General features: G+C 52.2%; 2 protein-coding genes across 2 annotated transcripts; both read right to left on the bottom strand.

Moving 5' to 3' along the window:
* Window positions 1–115: 115 nt before the first annotated feature.
* On the bottom strand, window positions 116–25,682 carry SSU72 (SSU72 homolog, RNA polymerase II CTD phosphatase). Its single transcript, XM_086344021.1, has 5 exons — window positions 24,613–25,682; window positions 14,891–15,034; window positions 2,774–2,913; window positions 1,883–2,001; window positions 116–637 (listed from the first exon to the last, which is right to left on the bottom strand). The coding sequence occupies exons 1-5, from the start codon at window positions 24,789–24,791 to the stop codon at window positions 536–538; spliced, it is 684 nt and encodes a 227-aa protein (XP_086200147.1). The 5' UTR covers window positions 24,792–25,682; the 3' UTR covers window positions 116–535.
* LOC147356484 (uncharacterized) lies at window positions 3,792–4,862 on the bottom strand. The gene has a single exon (XM_086344013.1). The coding sequence runs from the start codon at window positions 4,718–4,720 to the stop codon at window positions 3,809–3,811; it is 912 nt and encodes a 303-aa protein (XP_086200139.1). The 5' UTR covers window positions 4,721–4,862; the 3' UTR covers window positions 3,792–3,808.
* Window positions 25,683–25,986: the final 304 nt, after the last annotated feature.

A 25,986-nucleotide genomic window follows, 5' to 3' on the forward strand; every position in this document is an offset into this window, starting at 1 on the left:
TATGAACAGGAAGCCCTCTGGATGGTGCCAGGGAACACCCCCGTGACCCACATGCCTGGGACTGCTGTCCAAGGGCCCTGACTGGGGGGCCAGGCAACTCAGGATGAAGCCAAGATGACCATCAACATCTATTTATTGGACAATGGCAGGTTCTTTCCCAAAAAGTACAGCCTGTTGCTTTATTCAGGGATTTGTACATTCCAGCCAGTTAGGGGAGCCGGGAAAGGGATGCTCAGTGAGAAGCGGATGTCTTGGAGGTCATGTGCTATCAACTTTTTTTTTTTTTTTTTTCAGTTAAAGAAAAACTATAATCGAGATCCCACTCCTACGTGAAAGTGAGATGGGAAAAACTTGATTGTTTGTGATCTGGCATGTATGTATCTTCTCATTTCATATGTACAGTTTATTGGGTACTGCTACCGTCCACCGGCAGAATACCTACAGGTAAAAACAAATATCAGGGAGGAAAAAGTATTAACAAAAGGAAGTTCAAAAAGATGGCTTCAGGCAGGTGGCGGCCGGGCGCCAGGCGGGCTCAGTAGAAGCAGACAGTGTGCAGGAAGGTCCTGCCGCTCTTCTCCTCGAACTCCTGCAGCAGCTCGTCGATCTCGTTCTCCATGTCCTCCGTGTGCTGGATCTGGAGTGGACAAGAGACCCACCTTGAGCTGCTGCCCTGTGAGGGGAACCCACCAGGGACAGGGACACAGAGCAGCAGCAGCCAGAGGCCAGCCTCAGAGCTCAGGTGAACACGCACTTTAGACACTCGCTGCTGTGCTGTCCCCACAAATGGCAGACCCAACCTGCCCATGTCTCCCCGCAAGGAAGCCCAAAGGCCATCCTGTGCACAGCAGGGTGTTGGGCAGCACGCTGTGCACCCCCTGCCAGCTGCCACTAGTGTCTCCCAGCTGAGGCCCACTGTGCGTGCAGACGTGGTGAGATGGCCCCTGGTGGAGAACCACTGCCTGAGGAGGCGGCGGCGTGACCAGGGGCAGCCCTCGGGTGGCCTGGGGCTGGCCTAAGGCCGAGGCAGCTTGGTGCCCTAGTCTCGGCCTGTAAGCACTACCTCTCCTCTGCAAGCTCTCACAAGCATGACCCAGGTGGGTGTCACGTGTGCTATTTCTAGGATGCGTCATCCCCTTCAGCCCTTTCTCTTGCATGATGGCCAGATCATAAGTGCAACGGCTGGAGCTTCAGCAGCCACCCTGGACTGTGTGACACACTGGAAACAGAAGTTGCGCTGGGCACAGTAACAAGAGAGCAGGGGCCTGGGCCCCTCACACAGCAAACACATTCACACCTGCCTGTCTCTATATTTCTTGGTTAAGCCACTTGTTTTCCTCATTTTCCAATCACTCAGTTAGTTGGCCTAAATGCAGAAACCGCGGGTGAAGGTATGACAAAGCATAGCAGTTTCTCCTTGGATGGGTTCTTTTGCACCACTAAGAGGAAATGTCTGGCTCTGAGCACAGCTACACAGCAGGCGTGAAAGAACCTGAGGTTTCCTGCACAAGGGAGGATGTCCACGGCCACTTGCGGAGGGCCAGATGTCTGGAATGATAAGCCCAGAGGATGAAGAGGACCAGCACCCTTTAACACCATCTCTGGGGCTCCCAAGCTTCAGTAGGTGTTGGAGTCCTGGCAGGAGGCCTGTGTCCATGGAACCAGCATGGGGTACGGTGCTCTCCACTGCGACTGATCAGTCTAAAATACTCAGAGGGGGATTCTCTAGCCAGAACCAATTTGCTGACCCTCATACTTGTGGGCACCTCCGCAGTTCTGGGTTGTAACCTTTGGAAATAATCTGAACATGAACTGAGTGGCTGGTCAGTTTTCTGCTGAAGCCCTGGTGTGCAGGAGGCGGCCCAGGCAGGCTGATACTCACACACTGGCAGAGCTCGCAGATGAGGAATGCCCCCAGCGTGGCCTCCTCATGGTTGTCCTGGATGTCCACGTTGATCACGTGCACGGGCTGGCAGGTCTCCTGCTCCCTGGAATTCAGATCTGACCGTGACAGAAAGACGGAAATCAGAGGCCTCAGAATCAGAGCACAGGAGGGTCTGTGATACCCAACTGCCCTGGCCTCTGGGGACTACAATTAAGGACCGACATCAGGCATCTAAGCAGGCTGCACACTCCCTGCCACCCCGGAGCCTCATGCCGAACACAGCTGTGCTGGGAGGAAAGCTTGTGCTCAAGTGGGACCCCTAGCAGCTTGGTCACACTTACAAACACCAACCAGCCTACGGTGCAGGGGGCAGTAACAATGCCCTCACTCGCAAAGGACCAGGCCCCAGTTCCTCTGCACCATGCATGCTCTTTCCGTGCCAAAAAGACCCTTAACACACATGATGCTGCCACAACCAGGGGTGGTTTTGCCCTGATGAACGCAATTACCCAGAAGGCCACCATCTCCTGCCCCCATCCCCCTCCCAGGACCCACAAAGGTCAAGGGTCCTTTGTCCACCTCTCTGTGGCCTCACCCAACTTCCCCTGCTCACAGGAGCCCACAGACACACTGACTCTTTAGGACCCCATGGACTGTAGTCCACCGGGCTCCTTCATCCATGGGATTCTCCAGGCAAGAGTACTGGAGTGGGTTGCCATGCCCTCCTCTAGGGACAGACACACCAGGAATCCTTAATCAGCCCTGGGCCAGGACCAGGGACCGCCCACAGGAGCTGGGCTGCCTCAGAAGCACTGGATACACAGCAGGGTGGAGGGCATGGCCTTGGTTAGCTCCACAGTGCAGGGTCTGGCCCTGGGGCTGGCTCACCTTCCACCACCTGGTCGTACACTCGCTCTTCACAGGTGAGGATCAGGTCAAACAGGTCTTTGCAGTTCTGGAACCTTTCTGGCCGGGGCTTGATCCTCTTATTTCTGTCCAGCATGTGTAAAATGCCATTCTGCGTATAGCTGAGTACTCGAATTAAGGAACTTTCAATAAAGACCCTTGTCATTAAGTGCAGCAGCCCCACACCCCAGCCAGCTAGCTCAGCACCCCAGGCAGGGCCACCTCCTCAGCAGGAGCATCAGGGTGGTGCAGGTGTGGGGTGGGGATCGGAGGCTGGCGCACAGAATGTGCTACAGTCCCCGCAGAAGACAAGTCAGATGGGGATGAGTGCCCCCAGCTTAGTGTCTGGACACACGCCCCTCAGCCTACCAGGCTGCCTTTAGACTCACACCTTTCCAGGAAGCAGAGCAAGTGTCTACAGCCTTCTCTTCTGTGTCCCCCAGATCATGGATCGAACCCCTGCCCCCTGCAGTGGAAGTGAGTAAGTCAAGTCCCTAATGGCTGCTTTTGTCCTACAGCTTCTTGGCCAACGCCTGCAATGAACCGCAGCCCTTCGGCAAAGACTGAGCTCACATGGATACCCAAGTCTGGCTCAGTCACCGCAGTGAGGAGATCCAGAAACCCATCCAAGAAAGGACACGTCAGTGGCAAGGGTGTCCAGGAGGGAGAAGCCTTGGGTTAACTGAGGGCAGAGTCAAAGAGGCCCAGGCCCGGGTCCGTTGGAGATTGGATGGGACACATGGGTCCCACAGTCAGGGTCTGTGCCAAGTAGGTGGCCCCAAGCTGGAGATGCCTCCCCAGGGATCCACACAGGGCCCCACCCAAAGGCCGATGGCTGTGTCCCTGGCCCCACGGGAGGGCTCGCCACTCCAAAGATGGGGCCTGTAGTCTCTAAAGGTCATTCCGGATAGTGTGGGACAAGCATGTCCCCCACTCTACTCAGGGACACAGATTAGTTGATTTAGGAACTCTGAGTGGTACATTTACTGTCTTTCCCAGATTTTAAATTAAGATAGTTTATTTAAACAAGCTCATATTACTCAAAACACATTTCCTACCATCCTGGATGGTGAAAACGGCTTTTAACATCAATTTAGAGTTTTTACTTGAAAAGATACCTGTTAGCGGGCAGGGGGGGAATGTTTTTGGCTCTGGCCATTTTCTAGAAGAGTGTAATGACTGTGGCACCACACTCTGGCCTGCGTCCCTGGCTGCCTGCTGTAGTTGTGCTGCCACACCAAGGTTGGCCTTCCCAGAACCCAGTCTTTTGGATGCCTGGCACCCATGTCCAGGGAACATGGGCCAGCCTGGCATCCATGTCCTGTGGAACATGGGCCAGGGAGGCCCTACATGGGTCAGGCTGGTGGAGGAGGCGCCTATATCCCCACGCTGGCTGAGACTTGCTGCCAGACAGCCCAGCTTCAGGGTACACCGAGACTCACAGTGACAGCCACAAGAAGGCCACCAGGCACTCAGGAAGCTGCGCATCAGGGTTCCCAGCAGCCCTGCAAAGCCCCTCCTCCTTTCCTTGACCCTCAGGTATTCACAGAGATGACCCAACAGATGAAATTCAGGTGATGTAACTAAGAAAGGGCTGAGTTGAGAGATCAAACCCGCTCCCTGGTCAGTGCAACAGGAGAGGGGTAATGGTGGCCTCTGGGGATATTCTCCAGCAAATATCTGAGAAGCAGGGTCCAGGCCGTGCTTGGCAGGACCAAGGCCAGCATATGCTCGAAGCCCTTGAGGGTGAAGCTGCAAACCACCGGATTCACAGGGACCCAACTGAACTCCTGCTTCATACCTTGGGGGACAGGAAAAGTAGGGGACAGGACAGGGAGAGTCATCTGCCACCAAGATGAAGAGTTTATTAGGGTCTGGCTTCTGAGGGAAGGCCCGCCCATCTGGGGTCCGACCAGGAGGGAAGGACATGTTAGGCCCCTTGGACTACCCCCATGGATCCTCAGGTGGCCAGTGGTGACCCTGGGCCCAGGTGCAATGATGAGCCTGGCTGAGCACAGTAGGTCAAGGGCCAGGTGACCCGCCACAGCAGGGAGCCTCCTTGAGGGAGGGAAGCTGGCTGGGGCCACCCCTGGAGCCCAGACACTTGTCAGAAACTAACCCCTTGACGAGTGTGGAAAGTGAAAGTGAAAGTTGCTCAATCGTGTCCGACTCTTTGTGACCTCTTCTCTAGGCCAGAATACTGGAGTGGGTAGACTTTCCCTTCTCCAGGGGATCTTCCCAATCCAGGGATCGAACACAGGTCTCCCACATTACAGGTGGATTTTTTACCAACTGAGATATGAGGGAAGTCCAAGCAGGCTCAAAAGTCCAATCCAGGTGAACGGAGGTCCTGGTGGGTGCAGGCAGAGAATGCAGCATCCAGGCTCCTACCCCCTCTCCAGCTCCAGTCCTGAGGTGGCGGCCAAGCATCCCCAGCCCCTTGGCCTGCAGACAGTGCATCCCAACTACTCTCACCTGGGGCTGGTGAAGGATGGCTGGGGCGCCTCCCCTGCTGTGTGACTGGCGGCATCTCGGGACAGTGGGGCGGGGGGGTCCTGGGGAAGACAGGAGGGTCTGCCTCCTGCCAAGTGAAGCACAGAGGGTGGTTCTGAGACACTCGGGCGTCTCAGCCATTGAAAGACACACACCCTACTGTCAGAGGAGATGTGCTCTTCAGCAGCTTCTCCATGAGCAACCATGGGTCACTGAAGCAACCCACGGGAGAGTGCCTGGTTCAGGATGGGGTCCTCAGGGACTGTCCTGACAGTGCAATAGAACATAGCAGGTACAGGGTGGCTCACCTCCAAAGTTCCAGAGCAAAAGGCAGGCACACCAATGAGCTGGAGACACACCCGTGGGCACCATGGGCTGGCCTGAAGGCCGCCTGCTAGGGGAGCTGCACCTGCTCATGACTGGAACACCCAAGGGCCTCCGGCCTGTTCTAGGTCAAGGTAGCTTTTCAGAGTGAGGTTTGGCCCTTACACAGGTGTCCTTGGCTCACAAACAGGTTCAGTTGAACATGTGCCTCAACAGCGATTCTCAGAGAAACGGGCCTCAACAATTCACCTGGCAACCATGACAGACGGGCACCCACGGGCAGGGCCTTACTGAGCCCTCAGCAGTGAGGCAGCCGACCCTGTGGAGTGCAAGCACGTGGCTGCTCCTGCCTCCCCAGGAGCAGGTGGGGGTCGACTCAGCTGTACAGAGGTGCCCATCAGACGAGGGCCCAGGAGGGTGAGCCGAAGGGGCTGGGTAGACACAGAGCAGGGCCCTGGCACACAGCCCAGGCCGGGAGCCTGGGGTCCAAGCAGAGATGTACCCGTGAAGGCAGATAGCTGAGGGCGGAGGGGGCAGATAAGCCAAAGTGGAAAAGTGTTAGCTGTTCAGCTGTGTCCAACTCTTTGTGACCCCATGGACTGTAGCCCACCAGACTCCGCAGTCCATGGAACTCTCCAAGCCAGATGCGCAAGTCAGACAAAGGGATTCCAGGGAGGGCAGACACACCGGAAGAACCGGGGTCAGATGCTCCCCTGAAGGGTATGGGTTTAAGAGTGGAGCCCAGACCCCATGTCCCCACTCAGCCCAGAGGCCCACCAGGGTCTGGCTTCCCTGGGGACAGAAACACTTCCCAGAAGGTGAGACAGCTCAGTCTGGATTCCCGCAAATATTGCCCAGTACACGAGATGGAGACAAACCCAGGAAAAGCGGAGCTCAGTACACTGAGAAGAGAAGCAGGGTCTCTGGGAAGAGACAGAACCCTGAGAAGGAGGGAGCAGAGCCAGGGCGGTGCAGCTCCACACCTGTTGGAAAGAGGCTTCAGGATAATACTGTCCACCACCACCCACGTTCACTCTCCACAAGCAGGCTCTGGAGCCCAGCTCTGACCACGCACTGGGGACTCTCGGATCGGGCAGGCGTGGTGACTCGGGCAGGCCCTAGTCTACCATGACAGAAGCTTCACCAAGAAAGGATGTCTCGGTCTAACCACCATGGGAGTTTTGCCAAGAGAGGATACCCTTGTCCAAGCTGCGCCCCGGACACTGACCCGTCAGAACCCGAGGACATCCTGGCCCACCTACGTCAGGACCTCTGCACCTGCACACCATGAGGCCAAGCCTGTCATTTCCTGTTTCAGGGCTGAGCTTGGGATGTAAACCTGGATCCTTTGGCTGGGCTTGCCAGGTGGGCTGCGCCCGCAGAGGACACTCTGCTCAGGCATCCTCCTACCTGACTCGAGTTCCAGTTCTGAGCTCATTCCAACAGGAATGGAAGCTGCAAAACCCCTCATGCAGGGGCCCAATGCTTCTGGGGAAGGTACTCGAAGGCAGGGACCAGCCCCCAGCTGCGAAGCTCAGGCACTCGCTGCCCCGGACAGGTGACAACTGGCTGGCCACGCCCTGGGCAAGAGCTGAGGCTTCTGCAAACCCTGCTGGGCCAAGCATAGCACCAAGGTCAGCAGGACCTTGCACCCCTGGAAGCCCACAGTAACCTCCCAACTCCAAGTCCAGCTGTCTGGAGCCCTGGTCAGCTGCCCTGCTCTTTTCTCTGCTGATTCAAGAGGGTCAAGATTACCCTCAGACCCCTTCCAGTCCTGAGGGAGGCAGCTAGGAGCCCCCTCCCTGCGCATGAAGCCTCCAGGCACGGAGGGATGGGCAGCTCAGTAGGGAAATGGGCCTCCATCTGGGAACAATTCAATCATTTCACTCAAATTTTAGCCTCATAACATAGCGACAACCTTGCCACCTTCACTTTGGATGAGCGCCGAGGCTGCATAGGGCCAACCCTTGCCCGTGGCTTCCCCATGCCACTTACAATCTGCTGTCACAACAACCCCAGGGTTTTGTGTCAAAGCCACTGGCCTGGTAAGGCCCTGTAAAAAAGCACAAACCCAAGAAGCACAGGTGCTGGCCACCAGAGGGCAGGCTGGGCCCAACCTTGTCTCCACGGGACCATTTGTGACAACCACATGCTTGTTAAACAGCCACGTCCCCAGACAGAAGACTTCAGATCACAATGGGTGTCTCAAACCCACGTGCTGCAAACAGGACACCCCGGAGGACAGCACAGGGCAACACGGGAAGTGTAACTGTGCCATTACACCTGTGTCACACGTATTATGTACAGAAAGGATAAAAATCAGAAAAGCACACCTCTTGGACAGAGAGAGTGCTCCCAACAGCTGAAGGCTGCAGGGACCAGAGGGGACCACCCAAGGGGACTGGGCCTGGGCTGGCGGGGCTACAGGCAGCAGGGAAAGGGCAGGATAGACAGAAGCAGAGACCCGGCCACAACTCCCCAAACTGCAACTTGGCAGCACAGCTGCTGTGGTTGGGCCAAAGTCAGTAAAGACTGGACTGGAAACCAGCAAATACATTTCATTTGTAATCATGTCCTACACGTAACCAGCTGCACCACACTATTCACAGGCCTGGGCTCCAGGGCACGGTTGTCCCCATCCCCTGCACACAGAGACACACACACACACACCTGGAACTTGGCCTGGGCTCACAGGTGGGGGTCTGATCAACCAGCACTGCCCCCAGCGCTCCCTGGATGGGCACAGCATGAGGGGCTCCACGCACCTGGCCACCTCCACATGGATCCTGGCGGGGTGAGAAACCACCGTATCTCTTCTTCAAAGGAAATATTGCCACCCGCCCACCTCCACTCTCAAATGGTGTTAAAAACAAAACTGGGCCACCAGAACACAAACTGCGACCCTCAGTGTAACCGGAAGGATCCATGAGGTCAAAGGTCAGGGCCTCATTCTCAAGTCAGCCTGAAAGGAGCAGGTGACAAGCATATCATTAAACCAGAGTTGGTATCAGTAGACTTTTAAATAAGGTCGACTGCTATCCAAATCAGGTAAAAGACTACGTTCATTTGAGAAAAAGCTCAAGAAAATAGAACTTTTAAAAAATAAATTGGCTGGATAAATAAAAACACAATGGGGAATGTATCTTTAGTCTTAAGTGTTTTGTTTTAAATAGACACATACCTGTCCCCAGCTGTCTGTGTGCAACATCATAGGAATGTTAAACTCGAAACAAAAGTAAAAGCTTCAGTCCTAGGTTGGAGCATTTTAGTAATAATTAACTTATTTTTTAAAACTTTTTGAGAAAAAAATCCTCAAATGATAAATTAACTCTACAAACATCAAATCACTTCTATGCAGAATGGTTCAAAAACAGAAGAGACCCCAAGCATTGTACAGTGGGCAGGGGCGGGGGCATGTGGTGACACTCCGGGAGCCTCTCTTCTGCCCATCCACCACCGCCCACCCTCCCAGCAGTGCCAGGCAGATCTGCCCCAAACACTTTGAGTTCCAGGAGAAATAAAATGACCCCCTCCCTCACTGAAATTCCAGTTACTGTTTGAAGCAGAAACAGCCCCAAGCCCAGGGTGGCCCCTGACCCAGACGCCCCCAACTGAGCCCACTCAGAGAGGGTTGAGCTTGGCCCTCGAGACAATGCAATCGGCATGAGAAAATTAACTGTCTGGATAAGAAGACGGTTGGGGGCTGGTCCCAGACGCCAGTGATCACTGCAAACCGACCCGTGCCCAACAGGGCTCCCCTTGGGGACCTGTGGGAGCAGCCAGGGTCTGGAGGTGTCTGGGAAACACCGCAGCCAAGGGAAGAGCTGTGAGCCCCAAGGGCAGGACAGAAGCTGAGAGGAGGCTACGGGAGGAGAGGCGCTGCCCAGTGTCCCCTGGTACCTACAGGACCCTAACCCAAAGGCGGCCCAGCAGAGCCTGTCCCAACAGGTTTCCCGCTCTTTTTTTCTGGGGGTCACGGTGACAGCACATGTCCTGACAGGGTAGCTATGCCCCTGAACATGAGCCAGGGAGATACAGGTTCCATGCCAGGGAAAGGCCCTCCCCAAGAGCACCTGTGACACCCCTCGACCTCCACCCACTACCAGAGTGGACACGTGCTCCAAAGATACCCTGGACAGGTCCCTCACTTGAGAGGATGGCGCTGGGAAGGTGCAGGTTCACCTGTGGACAGGGAATGTGGGGCCGGTGAGGGGAGCACCTGCTGGCAACACAGCTCTGGCCTGAGACCTCATGCGTGCTCTCTCCTCCAGTCCACATCACCTTGAGAAGGGGTCAGTGCTGGAGTGGACATAGCTACACCAGCATCCCAGCTCAGGGATTCATCAGCAGACTCTGCCCCCACCAAGGTCAGAGGAAGCCATGTCCACTGTGTCCACACAGTGCTGGGACCTAGACCCACACCCACCCTCAGCATGCCCATCCAGCCCTCTCCTCCTGCTCCTTGCAGCCAGGCCCAGGCCCAGCCCCAGGGTGGAGGGTAGAACACACTGCTGATGCCTACCCAGCCCCCACCTCATACCCGTCATAGCTCACCAGGATTCCCAGCCAGCTAGCCCTCCAACGCTGGTCACAGGTTACCTGGAGTTCAGACTCCAGATGCAAATGCCACTGGGAGGGGACCAGAGGCTGACTGCACCCCCTCCCCCCAGAGAGCCCTGATCACCCTCACCTGCTGTGGATGCAGGAAGCACCCTTTCCCCATGGCACCCAGTCCATCTCTTCACAGAAAAGCGCTGAGCAGCAGCACGAGGGTCTCCCTTGGGCCTCGGGGCTGGGGCAGCAGAGCCAGGCTGCAGCTCCTGTGGCTGAGTCAGCCCTTCTTCCCCAGGGGCTGGGGATAGACCAGGGCTCCAGGAACAGGTGGCAGTTGTCCGGGGGGTGGGGTGCAGCTGCTGTGTGTCGTCATGAGAACACACTCAGCCCATCAGTCGTCAGGGGGCTGCCCTCCACACATAGGTGTGAGCAAGGCCAAGAGCAGATGGCTCTAGACTGGAGATGGTCGCAGGGTCCAAGATGGCTGGGGCGCTCCTGGAACACACCCTGAGGAACGCTCAGCACAAGCTGTCACGTGGGACTTGCTCATGTTGAAAAAAATATTCATCAGGGTGATTGCAGCCACCCTGCAATGAGCACCTGGCCGGCCCTGGAGGGAGCTCCCAAGGCTGCTGAGCTGCCCAGCGCCTGTCCCACCACTGCCCAGGGCCAGTGGCAGGCAGTCTGGTGCCGAGATCTGCAATGGCCTCACCACCCTGGACACCAGGCAGAGAGAAAACACTGGCGTGGGCTACGGTGTCACCTGCTGTCTACACACCTGCTGCAGGGTGCAGTGACCAGGCCTGAGGCTTCGTATTCACTCAGAAGGGACCCAGCGGGCCACTCAACTTGGGGCATGGTCTGGCAGACATGAAAGCTACTCTTCTGGCCTCATCTATCTTTAAGGCCATTAATTTTAAGCATGAGTGCTTTTCTGAAACCCAACAGCTTAAGTATCAGCAAAACTGGATCAGAGTTTCCCTGGGTACCAGTGTCTGGCTTAGGAACACGTTCCCATGTTAAACAGACACCATTTTCAAAAACCACTTGAGACCACAGCTGCCAACCAGGATGAAATGAGATGGGGTCAGACAGGCGAGTTTGTGTCCAGGCAGGTACGGGGCCAGGGAAAGCGACCACGACTGTGAGCAAGGTGGGCAGGCGGAACATGCCGACAGTGGGGGCCTGAAGGAGCCTGCGGGGCTTCAGGTGCAGAGAGCATCTCCAGGGCAAGGGCCCGGAGCTGGGCAGCCACCCCCCAACACCCCCCTGAGCACAGCACAAGAAGGCGGTTAAGAGTCTGAGAGACCACAAGAACAAGGTTCTGGAAAAGCCTAGGGCCTTGGAATAGGACAGAACTGCCGTGTCCACTGACTTCGAACCCAGGATGGAGGTCTGAAGGCTGTGGGATTTACAATCTTAGAAATCACCTTTATTTTTATCTTTTACCCCAAGAGAACAAAAAGTACACAGTAGAGAAGTGAGTGTAAACATAAATCTAAGGCCTAAAAAACAATGAAATTGAGAAGATGAAAATGAATAGTTAAAAAAAATCTAAACCCCAAAGGTAATTAGTTACAAAAGATCCACAAGATAAACTGGGCAAGTCTGCTAGATACAGCTATACAGGCAGCCTCCAGCTCCGAGGACAAGTCAGGATCTGGGAACATGTTATAGTTACACCAGCACTTCAGCTCACCATTTGGGGAGCAAGTGGTCACACATATTAAAAATTTTACATTAACTGCATTTATAGCCACACATTCCTTCCCATGTTAAGACACATGGTTTTATAATTCACAAAGCAATTACTTGGAACTTACATAAAGATGACCCTCTAAGGAGCCCCAAGGACCCCACCTGACTCTCCTTTCTGGGCGGCCCCTCCAGTGACGGCTCATGGACCCTGTTCATCAGGTCACAGGCAGGCCATCCTTACATTTAGAAGAAACCATTTCTCTTTCCCCAAAGGCGGCCAGCAGGCTGAGGCTAAGCCACAGAGTCCACACAGCCGATGCTGGGAGCCAGGGAGGACGTTCAGTTGTGGAAACTGGCTCTGGCAGGAAATGAAAAAAACCTGGATGCCTCCACCAACCTGACCCCGGAGCTACATTAAAGCCCCACGTGGAACACCAAGTTTGCAGTGGATCAGTTTTTAAAAGGACTCCAAGGCAGAAGGAATAAAGAAATTAAGGTCAAGGGGGAATTTACACTTAAGAAAGGCCAGCTGAGTACCTGCTACAACTTGTACAAACCTCAGGTGTCAGGCAGAAGCCAGTTGCTACAGACCCAAGTCGTACAACCTGACGGGTAGGGGTGGGCCAGAGGCTGTGGGGGCTTCCTGGGTGAGAACATTCTCTGTTTGCTGGTTGTACAATCCTGGGACCCACACACTTGGAGTGGATGGACCTCCTTATAGTCAAGGCCAGGTCCCACCTTGGAGGCGTCCGTGTCTGGGAGGGTGAGGTGAGCCTAGACTTCCTGCACTGCCAAGGACACCTCACCAGGCGTCTGGCTCTACTCACTGGCTGAGCAACATTCAGCAGGTGCTCTTGTCACCACACCTGTCGCCAGGGGCTCGAAGCAGGCAGGCCCCCAACCCCACTCCTGTTTGTGGACAGGACATCAGAATCAAAACGTCTACTTATAGCCAAGTAATTAACACCATTGAGGGCTCAAGCACCACAGGGTCCTCGGCCCTGCCGAGTGTCCTCAGGGCTGTCTCTGTCCCCACCAGCACCTCGGTCTCAACTCCCGCCTCTGCCCAATGACTGGCATTTTTTCTCCCCTGAAAATTTGAACATTTACTGAATGTTGGTTTACATCTTACAGTATTTTCTTAGCTTTGCATTGCAAATTACAAGAACCACCACTTCTGCAACAGCCCCAGCATTCATGCTACAGTCCTGGGTTGTCAGCTAGTCTGCTGTGTCCCAAACACATGGGGACATAGGGCTTCCAGTCCCACTTGTGATCACCAACCTGCCCAAGTCAGCAGACTCATTCTGCCATTCCCTTTATGTGTGGAAGCCCCAGATCCCCCACACTCCCCCTTTAAAGGCCAAAGGCTGACTCAGGAAGAGCCAAGCACTGCATGTCTGGCCCCTTCCCACCCACAGCTAGAGGGCAAAAATCCCACCCAAGTGAAGCAAGAAACCAATGGTCCCTCCCAGAGCCTCAAGAGGGCGCCAACAGGGCAGTCAAAGGGTGTGACTGCCAACAGCAAGGACAGCCATCCCCTGGACACTCCCAGGGGGCACAGGCCTGTGCAGTCACCCTGGAGAAGCATCTGAGCACTCAGAGGCTGGGCCCTGCCCCTTCGTCTCAAGCTACCAGGGGCACACACACGACACCTCCAGATCTAGTCTCGTGTGTGAATGCTTATTCGCAGAGAGCACTCTGTGTGAGATAACCTGAGGTACAGTGACAAAGGGAGCACAGCAAGTGCACTATTACCTGTTTCATTTCTCTTGCTGAGTTTAAGAGCTTTTAAAACATGAATGGTGCTAACTGAACAAGTCTTCAAAAACAGACAAGGTCTCAAGATAAGCCATCAACAGAGTGTTTGCAGTGCAAGTACCAAAAGCGTGGAGTGAGGCTCCCAGCTCTGCCCTGGGGAGCAGCCGTGGCAGACACCTCTGTGCAAGGCCAGGGCGGCTCTCACCGCTCAGATCTCAGGGAAGAGTCTCTACCAGAGCCCGTCACCACCATGGAGGCCAGGACACAATTGGCAGCTCCCTGGAAGTGCTCCTAATTGTTTCTAATGTGGGTTCTGGGGCTTCTGAGAAGGGGACGTGGGTCAGGTGCGCTGGGGGACCCTGGGGACCGTGCAGGGGGCGAGTCCTGGACCCGGGCATCAGTGCCTGGCCGAAGTACTGACAAGAAACACCTGTTTCTGCCCTGATGCTCCCACCCGACGTTCCCCCTGCAACTGGGAAGGAGCAGGTGCAGTGACAGAGCATGCAGCAACCGCCTGCGTCCGGTACTTTTGCTGGAATGGCCTCTGGGGTCCCTCGCACCTAACTAACTTAGAGGTGTACAGAGGACATTCGTAGTTTATTAAAAGACTGCAAGACTGCCAACATGAAGACAGATTTCCACATGGCACCTACACTCCTTCACTTGGAACGTGTCTGGGCTCCACCCCAAGAATCACCATCACTTGAGGTAACGCGAGGAGGCCCAGGAATCTAAAGCACTCGGGATGACCCCAAAGGTCCTGGTCAAAACCCAGCCAGCAGGATGGCCTTACCATCCGCAGCCTGGGATCACGTGCGCAAGAAGCTGGTGAGTCTCAGGGAGCAGACCCAGTCTGCTTTGTGTCTTTCTGCAATGAGATCCTCTCAGATTACCTGCTTCTAACACGCTTCCTCTGCAGCCACCATGGCCCTCTTGTGATCTCCAGAACACCACCAGGGTGGGAGGCACCCCTGTGGACCAGGGCACACCCGCACGCACACCTACCTGCAGTGCGCGAAGCCACAGGGTTCGGGCTCCCACCTTCCTCACCTAAGCTGCTCTAACACCGCACCAGAACCTTAACCGACTGTGTCCACGTGGTCTCCAACCCCTGGACTGTCCCGTAAGCACAGAGACAGAGACCCAGTGACCCCGCACACCTCGCACGGGCCGCCGCATCCCCCGCCTCACAGGTGCCCCTGAGGGGTGCCCACAGCTGACACGTGCCAGAGACAAGCCCTCGGGGTTAAAGGGCAGCCACTGGGATGCAGTTCTTTGTCTTTCCTAAGGAGATCGTTGTACATCTGGTCATATGTGGTTTTGAAATCATAAACGTTTGGTTTGTCGGGTGCTGGTCCTGGAAGCTTCACGTGAGTTCCTGTTCCGAAGGACCGGACGCTGAATCCTCGTTTGCTGAAAGACACAAAAGGACAGAGAATCACAGTTGGATTAAACAAGACAGAAAATGCTAAAACGGAACAGGAAATGGACTTGAACAATTTTGCCATTTGCAGAGAACATGTTCCTCAGTTCTTGTTTTTTTTTTTGATGTGAACCATTTTTAAAATCTTCATTGATTTTGCTACATTATCATTTCTGTTTTACGTTTTGGATTCTTGGCCATGAGGCATGTGGGATCTAAGCTCCCTTGACCAGGGACTGAACACACATCCCCTGCATTGGAAGGTGAAGTCTCAGCCACCGGACCACCAGGGAAGTCTCTCCATTTTTAAGTATTTTATACTCAAATCTTAAAAAATCCTGCAGCACATTACACAAGCTAGATGAAGCCAATCCAAGGAGAAGACAAAGAACCAGTGAACGCCGGGGAATGAGGCGGCTATCTGTGAAAGCCAAGGACAGACACACAGTCAAGTGAAATTCACCTAGAAAACCCTGTCGTCTGACTGTCGTGCGACTCTTAAAGGAAACTGTTTGCCCAGGTTCCCAGCTGCCCTGACACCGGCTTCCCAGGACCTAGACACAAGCCCCAGAGCCCCCAGGGCAGGAGAAGCACCCCCACAATGGCCTCTTGCCTCGAGGCAACGCCTGTGAGGCCTGAAGACAAGGGGATGGCTGAGTGTCTCCTGATAAATGGTCAGGCAGGCAGGACCCGCAAGTCGCACACGGCATTCACGTGGCCCCGTGGCTGTCCTCACTCCAGGGGCTCTGCTGCAGACCTTGTGTCCTCTCAAACTGACAGGCTGGGAGTGCTCAAAGTGTCTGCGTCAAACAGCCTGCTCATCCTCATCTTGTGTTCACACACTGCTGCATGCCCGTGTGGATGCGTCCCTACCCACCGACTTGGTAGCCGACCCCGAGACCGGCAGCGCTGATGTACTCTTCACGGCGCTGTGGGCTCTGCGGCCACCTCTCAGTGTCTCAAGCTTTTTTGTACATTTTATCGTAACTCAGGGGTCTGGCTGCTTCTGGAGCGATTTTTGGTTGTCACAATGGGAGGTCCACAGAGGAGCCAGTGCATCTGGACACTCGAGGCCCAGCACCCAGAGAAGTGCCAGCATGCGGGCCCTCCCCCACCACGTGGGCACCCTTGCCAGTCACTCTCTGCTGAAAGGGGGACGGAGAAGGAAAACCTCACTGGGCCATGGTGCCCATGGGGCGAGACCCACGGTCCCTCCCACTAGACACAGCAGTTCCAGAAGCCCAGTTGAGTCACTGTTCTCCCAGAGAAGCAGGAAGGACCTGCAGGTCACTCAGGGGTGCCACTGTGCAGATGAAGGGTCCAGGAGCACAGTCACCATGCTTGGCACCACAGAGCATCACAGGCATACGTTTTAAAAGCATCTCATCGGGTTTGTGTCTACCAAGCCCTGTCCTTCCACCCCTAGAAGCCCAAGCTGTGCCCCCACCCAAGCCCTGAACGTTGCCCATGATGGAGAACATGGATGACAGCAGAGATGACTGAGGAGCATACTGGGTCATGGCCACTTGAGATGTAAATAGACCTCAAAGAAGGGTGGCTGGAACGCAAGGGCCCCCAGCAGATGCCCGCAGACCATGGCACCAGAATCTGAATCCGTTTCCTCAGCAGGTCAGGAATGCACAATAGAAGAAATGTTTTCTGTCAGAGCACCAACAAGCTGGGGCTGAAGGCCCCCCTGACAACAGCCCAGGGGCCACTCCCTCCCAAGATGGTGACGGAGGATAGGTCACAGCCATGTCCCCACAGGAGCACACAGCAGGGGCCATGCTGGTCTTGCTGGCTTCACGATGGCTGCTACTCCACAAGAACTGCCCAAAACAATCACCTTTTCCTCATAGAGCCAACTCTCCCCATCCCAGAAATACCCTGGAGGGAACAGGCCCACCAGGGAGGGATGTGTGCTATGAGAAGACACATACCCACAGAAACACAGTCCCCAGGGACCTGGGGCTGACTCCAGTTCCCAAACAGAGAGCCTAAGGTGTGACACCATCAGGAAGCAAGCCGGGGGGCTGCGTGAGCACAGCTGCTGGACAACCATCTAAGACCACCCTGGGTCTGTCACAAAGCCACACAGGTGTGCACAGATCTGGGGAGAAAGGTCTGTCCTTTGGTGGCAGCCCTGATTCTTTTAAACATGTCATCTGAGACCAAATAATGATAAATTAATTATGGGAGAGGGCCTGTGAGGTCAGAGTAAGAAATCATGGTTGAGCCCACTTCTCTCAGCTAGCTATCTATGAAGTCGGCTCCAAAAAGGGTCCCAAAAATCATTTTGGGGAACAATGGGAGAAATAAAACGTTTCCCAACAAAGGTACGTGAAAGATTCACTTAGACACAGCTCCTCCATCACTCTTTAAAAAAAAAAAAAAAGGTATCTCTATATCTGTCATTTCCTTGTGGTCATTCTTTTGAAATATTTATCCATTGTTAAAGAACTTATTCCATCCTGAAGTGTGGCTCAGACGGTAAAGCGTCTGTCTGCAATGCAGGAGACCCGGGTTCAATCCCTGGGTTGGGAAGATCCCCTGGAGAACGAAATGGCAGCCTACTACAGTATTCTTGCCTGGAAAATCCCATGGACGGCAGAACCTAGTAGGCTACTGTCCATGGGGTCGCAAAGAGTCAGACACGACTGAGTGACTTCACTTCAAAGAACTTATTTACATGAGCCTAACTCTTAAATCTGGGGCTTTCCTAGTGGCTCAGATGGTAAAGTGTCTGTCTGCAATTCAGGAGACCTGGGTTTGCTCCCTGGGTCTGGAAGATCCCCTGAAGGAGAGCATGGCAACCCACTTTAGTGTTCTTGCCTGGAGAATTCCATGGACAGAGTAGCCTGGAGAATTCCATGGAAAGAGTAGCCTGGTGGGCTCATATAGCTGCAAAGAGTCAGACATGACTGAGCGACTAACACAACTCTTAAATCTAAGTTCAAATTTGTTAAAACGGGTCCAGGTACAACTACTCTTGAAACACATTAATGATATACAGTGAACAAACCTTAGTTTAGCCCAGCAGAAGCAAAGAGATTATTAAAACCCCAATGGCTGAGGTTTTAAGGAAAACAATCACCATTTCTACTGGCGGTAGGTCTGTCGTAACACCTTGATCCAGGAGTATTTTCTGGAGCTTGCTATGTGCTGGGATTTAGCAGCGATCAAGAGACCCAAACCCTCTCCTCAGATACTCTGGGAGCATGGCATAAAGGCACCCTCCAGGACCCAGGTGGCGGGAAGCACAGGACAGCAAAACCATGGCACAGGGGTGATAGCAGAGTGGAAACAGGGTGCCCTGGGGGCCCCAACACATACTGTACTCTGTAATGCAGACCCCAATAGGACCCCAGGATTTGTCAGGTCGGGGCAGTGCAGGGCTGCCACTGAAAAGCTGCCTACAGGGTTTCCAGGAGATGGAGAGGCCCCAGCACAGCGTCTTTTGTGCCCACCCACCCTGTTACTGCTGGGGCAGCAAGTCCAAGCTGCCTGGGTGGGTCATCTCCTCTCCTCCTCTCCTATCACAGGGGAGTCTGAGGTTGGAGTTAGGGCCCAAAGGAAACACTGTCCATATGCTAAAAGTAAACTACCCCAAAGATAACCTGGGCTAATCTTTCAGGTGGCTGACCCCTTACCAGGGTATCTCAGAGGATGCCTGATGGTGTCTGAAAGGCTAGGTGACCCTCTCCCCACTAGAAACTATCCGGCCAGTGCGGGGCAGGGGTGCGCAGCTGTGCCCTCTCACTGCCTCCCCAACTGCCTGAACAGTTAGTTACCCAAACATATTTAAAAATAAAATGAAACCCCCCAAAAGAGGAATTCACTGACAGAAACATTTAAACCACACACACAAAAAAATAAATTCGGCTTGTTCTTCCCCCAGCAAAATGTTCACAAGTGGCAAAAAGGCTAGTTAGCAACAGAAGTGCTCTCTCTTCTAAGCTCACGCAGCTGACAACACAGGCCCATCTTATGTGACTGTGCACAGTGACAATGTGTTTCTTACATAAAAGGACTGAGCGCTATGAAAGTATTCCTGACAACCAAAAAGCTTTAAGGGCCAATTATTTCATATGTTAAATAAATCTTCCAGACAAATTTTTATCAAACTTGTTTTTATAAAGGTATCAAAAAACTATCACTATCAGAGACATACTTTAATTATGTTAAATATTAAGATAAAAAAATGTTAAAGTTAAAAAAAGATAATAGTATCATAGAAAATGCTGAATTTTGGAAAACAGAATTGTTTCAGTACTGATGTATAAAGGTAAAATAAAAAGTTAAAATGAACACTGATCATGAAAACACACAAATTATCAGCATAGGTTACAGGTTATGGTATTTTCCCTATTTTCTAGTGTACTTATTAATCTAATTCAAAGCATTATTTTGGCTAAGACTGAAATCCTAGACCACTGCCAAACTTCTGAAAGTATGACCTGCCTCTAAGTGGGACACAATGTGCTTACAATGATGTCACCTTTACTACAGGTAAAACCATCCATGACTTATTAATCAGCCTAGTTTCTAGCTACACAACGACCCCATGTTTACCCAACACAAATCAACTGCTCACACACCATCACACTTCCAACATCTGCCTGCAATTTCACTGTGGTACAGCCGCAAGCCTGAGATCAACTTCCTGAAATGTTAACATTCCAGTAATGTCACCACTAGCAAAACACTTCTCAATAAATGTTTTCTAGAATTTATTTTACTCCTACCATCCCACAAGGTCAAGTAGAAACCAAGAGGCTTCTCAGCATGAGGTCACAGTGCACAAAGCTTGTGACAAACATACACCGTTTTCCCCACAAGAGCTCCTGCTTGGATGTCCCTGCTCCAGGCCAGCTCTTCCTCCACCCTGGCTTTTCGAAGGTCAACTTGCTCTTCCGGTCACTGCTGGCCTCCCCAGGGTGGGGGCCAGCACACAGCAGGTTTTTAAGATCTAGCACTCGAGTCGTCTCAGCCCCAACACCGCGCTAAGCATTGTTTATCATAGTGAACCCGCCCAACTATCTTTCCTTCTCTGGGCTCGACCTGTTCTCACCTACAGAAGGTTGGTGATGATCCTTAAGGCAGGGAAAATGTTTTAGCTGCTGGACTGATACTATGCTTGGTCTACCCAGTTTCATCTCAATGTTCAGATCCAAACAGAAATCTACCTTCTTCCAACCAATCCTTCTGGTCTTAGTTCTGCCCCCTGAAGACAAAAAGCAAACACAATGCAAAGTCCTTTAAGATCTATGAAGGCAAACATGTCCCCTGTAGGAACCTCTTCTGCCATCCTTAAAGACACGATTTCAAATCCTTCCACCTCCCCAAATGGTCTCCAGTTCACCTTCGCCAAGTGTACCCAGAAAGGAAATATAAAAAAATGCAGCCCAAGGAGCCTTGGGCAGAGCTAACCATCCCTCCCTGGTTTAGGACAAGACAAGGGAGAGTTCAGCACCACCATGGGGAGTGTGCTGTGTCAAGTGGCCCAGGGTTCAGATCCAAGGTACCCCTGGGAGAGGAGGTCTGAGCACCTCCATCCCACTGTGGCTGGGGTCTACATGCTCCACTGAGGACACTGACACTTGAGAGCCCCACCACAAATCGGAGAATCACAGGGCCTCAGCTGCCTGGGCATTCCCCACACCCTGGATCTGGATCCTTCCCCAGCCCATCGGACGTTACTTGTGCATCAGGACTGGAGCCCTGTGTCCAGAACCTTGCTGTTACTCACCAGCTGGGGCTTCTGGCTCTGGGTCTTATCCCCTCACCTCTGTCAGTGTGGACATCTTAAGAGTTGTGAGGATGAAATGACATATGCATTTGTAAAGTACCTGGCACAGAGGGGCTCAAGAGATGACGCTAAACTTCTTTCTTCCACATTTGAAGCCTGTCTGCTTATGTTCCCCAAATCACACTACCCAGGAAGTTACAATTGAAAACAGACTAAGAATTCACTTTAATAAGTTATACAAATCTTTCTTTAAAATTTGAATTACTACAATTAAAAATATAGCTTCCAAAAATCAACATGCTCCTTAACATCCAGAGATAGTTTGGAACAAAAAGTAATTTAATTGGCACCAAAGGGACATCTTAATCTGCAGAGTACAAAGAATAGGAGGCTCTGCAGAAACAGTCTTCCTACACTCCTTTTAAAAACCTAAAGGATTCCCAGGACTAGTATTTCAAACAATTTAGTCTCAAAAGATCAAAAATGATTACCCTAGGGAAATTATGGCTAGCTCTAGAAAATGCCAATCTTTGTTAATACTTATATTCAACTTGTCAGAAAAATACAGCCTGAGCTGACTTTCAACAGGGCAAAAAACTGGATTTCAGTAATAAACAATCTAGCATGCACATTCCACTAACTACATTTGTTTGGTCTGATGGTTAAGATTCCACGTTCCTGATGCAGGGGGCCGGGGCTGGTGCCTGGTCAGGGAACTAGATTCCGCATGCTGCAACTAAGACCCAGAGTAGCCTAAAAAAACCTACATTCCCTTTGACAGTTCATTTCAGAAGTTTTCCTAAGCACAGTTTTATGCAGTTGTAACTAAACTGCAAATGCAATTTTCCTGTTTTCACGATCATACTTTTTTGTTGGCCACGCCAAGGCAGCAGGACCTTAGTTCCCTGACCAGGAATGGAACCTGTGCCCCCTGCACTGGAAGTGCGGAATCTTAACCACTGCTGCACCAGGGAAGTCCCTTATCATATCATTTTTAAATACTTTTCTCAATCATTTTTAACGCCTATGTCTCATGTCTCTACATCTTCTATAAGCTCTCCTACTTGTAACAAAAGTCATTATATAAATTACTTAAAGATGCTATTAAACCTTGTGAATTATCCAAATGGAGAGAATATCATAGTTTCAAAAGTGAAAAATGACATGAAAATTTGTTCAATCTCAATAGCAACTTTAAAGCTAAAGGAAAGGCAAAGTTCTTATTTTGCCCCAGCAGCATGAAAAGATGTAAATAATGCCCATATTGTGAGGAAATGGGAGTTCTGTAAATAGGCACTTTTCTGGAAAGCAGTCTGGCAGAATGTATGAAAATGTAAAATATGCCTACCTTTTGACTCAGCAATTCTACCTCCAGCAATTTATGGAAAGGAAATAACTAGAAAAGTGTACAAAGAGACATGAATGGCACAAGGATTTGGACATTATAAAACTGAGAAACCACCCCACGTCTGTCACTAGGGATGATTACCAAAGTGACTACTGCACAGGACTGCTTGCCTACTCAATCAATTTTGAAACCACTGCCATTACTCAATCTGAACAGATATGTTTAAATCCAATATACTAAAATAAAAGCAGAAATGAACATTGAAATCAAACTACGTTGACATCCTGTGGAGAGATTACAGAACAGTGTTTTGATCTTTCTTAAGTGTGTGTATGTATATACAGAAAACATCCAGAAAGAAGGATGTACACTGAAACAGTACTTCAAGTGATTCTTATCTTCCCCATCTTCTACAGCAAGGATGTTTTGCAACACGCAAACACTATTATTTTAAAAAGGAAGACAGTCCCCCAAATATAAACATCTTAGGAATTAAGATTCATATCTAAAATAACTTCACATTCATGAGGTAAATAATGTATGTTACTCTAAACTTACCTCCTTTGGCTCTCATTCGTGAGTAAATTTGAAAGACAGTAAAATGGCTAAAAGCACACAAGCATTCCTACTTGGTGATTATCTCCAGGGGCTCTTCTCCACCCTCCTTTCCACAGGAGTACCAAGGCTATACCATCTACTTCAAACTAAGGAAAGGATTGTAATTTGCAGTGACTGAGGACTATTAGGTAGGCAAAACTTTAGAAATGATTGAACAAATTTGCTAGAGGAAATTTAAAAACACCTCCTTTTGTAAGATTCCATCCCAACTTTGTTATGCAGAGAAGAGCTTAAAACAAAGAATCCAGAACCAGCCAGAGTCAGCAGAATGAGGTGGTCTCCAGGTCACTTGTTATTCTAACTGAAGATATTAAATTTCATTTTCCTTGAATAATTTTCCATGAATGTGAACTTTGCAGTCTTTTCTTTATATTTACCACTAAAATACATATATTTTAGTGACTCTGAACAGATACACGCAGTTTGGGGATCAGATCAAGCACACTGTAATCCTCCGACTTTCCAAATTTTAAAACAACTTTAAAAATTCTAGTTTAGAAATAAATTCCACATTAATTTGTTAGGTTTCAAGCATACCACATTCGACCAAAAAAACACATTAACTGAATACTGTGGATAGTGTGGTAGATCTTAGGAAAGAATTAAACTCCTAACTAGCAGATCATGGACACCTGGTATGTCCAGCTTCATAAAGAATGAGGAGTGCAGGAAAACTCTGATTTCACTGGGAGAGTCAAAGCTGACTGCGGCGGTAGGGGAAGCGAGGCATGGTTGCCCTTTAAAGTCCAAGTAAGCAAACTTCGGGAGAAAAAGCAATTTCAACTTTATTTTACTATCAAAGATGACATGTACACCTAACTTTTAACTGTAACACAAGGGATCAATCTCACATTCTGTGACGTGCTTTTGAACGAAAAAAACTATCAAATGGGAATAAACTTTTATTAAACGTACACATCAGACTCGCAAAAAGGCAGTTACCACTGAAATATAAACTAAAAGAGTGAAACCAAATTCACGTGTGATTCAGAAATTGTCGACTGGAGATTTTCCAAAGGAGAAAGGAATTCTTTGCATGAGACTTGAAAAATGTAAACAGGAGTAAACACACAAATGTATTAAGTTAAAACAGGCCACTTCCGTGTTTTTAACGACTTGTGCTATCCTGAGGTTCTGTCGTGCCAAGTTTTCCACGTTTGATACAAGGCGACACGCCCTGGACAGAGCCGGGCTGTCCTCTCGTGGACCCTAAGCTTCGGCTTGGAACTTACCACCTCACTGCAGAGCATTTAAAGGAGGTCACTGTTTTCAGATACAGATGTGAGTACTAAGGAGACACGAACAGCATAAGCCTTTCAGGTTTACGAGCAGCTTTCGAGGTTCCCGTCATCCGGAAACATTTCGGCTCACATTCTGCATTTTTCCTGACACTAGGTACATATGGGAAAAACCGGACGAACCGAGCTTTTCTCGAGTCCTCGCAGCACACGGCCCCGGAGCCAATGAGCCCGGACGCGGCGCGGCCTCTTGGCCGTCCTTCGGGAGCCGCCGAATACCGCCCGCCTGGGAACCCGGGATGCCCAGCACCGGTCGGGGAGAACCGGGGCTGGTAACCGCCGCCACCCAGCACGGGTCGGGAGCCGGGATTGCCCGGCACGGGTCAGTCCGAACCCAAGATCCGGGGCCGCCGCCCAGCATGGACCGGGGAGGGCCGGGGCCAGCAACTGCGGCCGCCACCACCCAACACGGGCCAGGAACCGGGACCGCCCAGCACGGGCCGGCTAGGTCCGAGACTAGGAACCAGGACTGCCCATCACGGGCCGGGGCCGGAAGGACGGCCAGTCGGCCGGCGTCCGTGGGGCGCGCTGGGCCAGGGCGGAGGCCCCAACTACCTGAGGATGTTGTGCGCCTCCATGCTCCGGTTCTGGTTGCTCGAGCACACCACCGCCACCCGCAGTGGCGACGACGGCATGGCGGCAGCCGCACCGTCTGCAACTCCCACTTCGGGACTCCCACCCAGCCGCGCCGCTTCCGCACGAGCAAGATGGCGGCCTCCACGCCCGGAAGTCATGACGCGGAAGCGGGGGCGCCGGCGACGTAGCGCGTCAGGACGCGCGGCGGGGGCGTATGTGCGGCGTCCAGGCAGCCTTCCCACACCGCCCCGAACTGCTGGGCCGCGGACCGAGGGAGTCCCCACCCCCTGCTGCCTGGCCGGCGACCGCACAACCGCTTCGAGCGTGAGGGCCAGGGCCCTCACTCTGCCCGGCTACTCGAACTGGCGTCCAGACGTCGCAAGCCGCCGTCGCCGGGACTGACGCGCGAGGCGTCGCGCCGGCGAAAGTGACGTCACGCCCGTCCTCGCCGTCGCCGGGAGTGACGTACGAGGCGCCGCGGTACCTGGGACGTATGTTGAAGGTTGCTGGTCTCTTCCGGCTTCCGTCCTTAGCGTGAAGTCGGCCCGGATTGTTTTCACATCTACCGCCCGAGCCGCCGTGCCTCCACAGCTCTAGGCCGAGCCCCGCGCCCCTTCTTGGATGACTGCCCCAGCGTCTTACTAGCCTCTCGCAAACACTAGCGCGTGGGTGTCCTCTGAAAACCCTGCAGAGTTTGACATTTAAGTGCAGTTGTGAAAGTATTTGCAAAGACAATTAGAAACGAGACGTAGGAGGTGTGAGGAGACCTCCTGGGTTGGGAGAGCAAATTGACTTAAATCCTTGGGTTTGTTTGGAGGCACTGGCACAGTCGTTAAGAATCTGCCTGCCAATGCAGGAGAGGCGGGCTCGATCCCTGGGTGGGGAATGTACCCTGGAGTAGGAAATGGCAACCCCTTCCAGTATTCTTGCCTGGAAAAATTCGACGGACAGAGGAACCTGGAGGGCAGCAGTCCATGGGATCGCCAAGAGTCGGAGATGACTGAGCACGCACTCAGTGCGGACCAGAGGTTTGGGGTCATTAAATGGCGGTGAAACTAGTCAACTCAGTTTTATTGTCCTCCAGCCGCTTGGAGTGGCCACTGAGTTGATGTTTTGCAATGGAGGCGCAAAAAAGGGAGGGGGCAGGGAATGGCGATGTTCCACTATGGATCCAGAAGTGATGAGAAAGGAGGATGTGAAGGGGTGGCAGCAGTGAAAAGGTACTGTGTGTTCTGAATTGGGGATCCCGATGGGAAAAATGCCACTGGAGCCAAACAGAGGTAGAACAGGGTGCTTGAAACAGCGTGTGGGGAGGGGGCCGCATTTTATATCTCTGTAGACTAAGTGTGACCA

This window comes from Bos grunniens, chromosome 16 (assembly GCF_055505025.1).
Source record: "Bos grunniens cultivar Pamir isolate PY7600 chromosome 16, Bosgru_T2T1.0, whole genome shotgun sequence".
Taxonomy (NCBI): domain Eukaryota; kingdom Metazoa; phylum Chordata; class Mammalia; order Artiodactyla; family Bovidae; genus Bos; species Bos grunniens.

Coding starts and splice junctions, on each gene's coding strand:
- SSU72 (XM_086344021.1), bottom strand. CDS start 24,791: ATGACTTCCGGGCGTGGAGGCCGCCATCTTGCTCGTGCGGAAGCGGCG. Junction 2,914..14,890: donor CTTAGGAAAGACAAAGAACT/GCATCCCAGTGG, acceptor TCGAGTACTCAG/CTATACGCAGAATGGCATTT. Junction 638..1,882: donor TCTGCGAGCTCTGCCAGTGT/GTGAGTATCAGC, acceptor TGTCCACTCCAG/ATCCAGCACACGGAGGACAT.
- LOC147356484 (XM_086344013.1), bottom strand. CDS start 4,720: ATGTCCTTCCCTCCTGGTCGGACCCCAGATGGGCGGGCCTTCCCTCAG.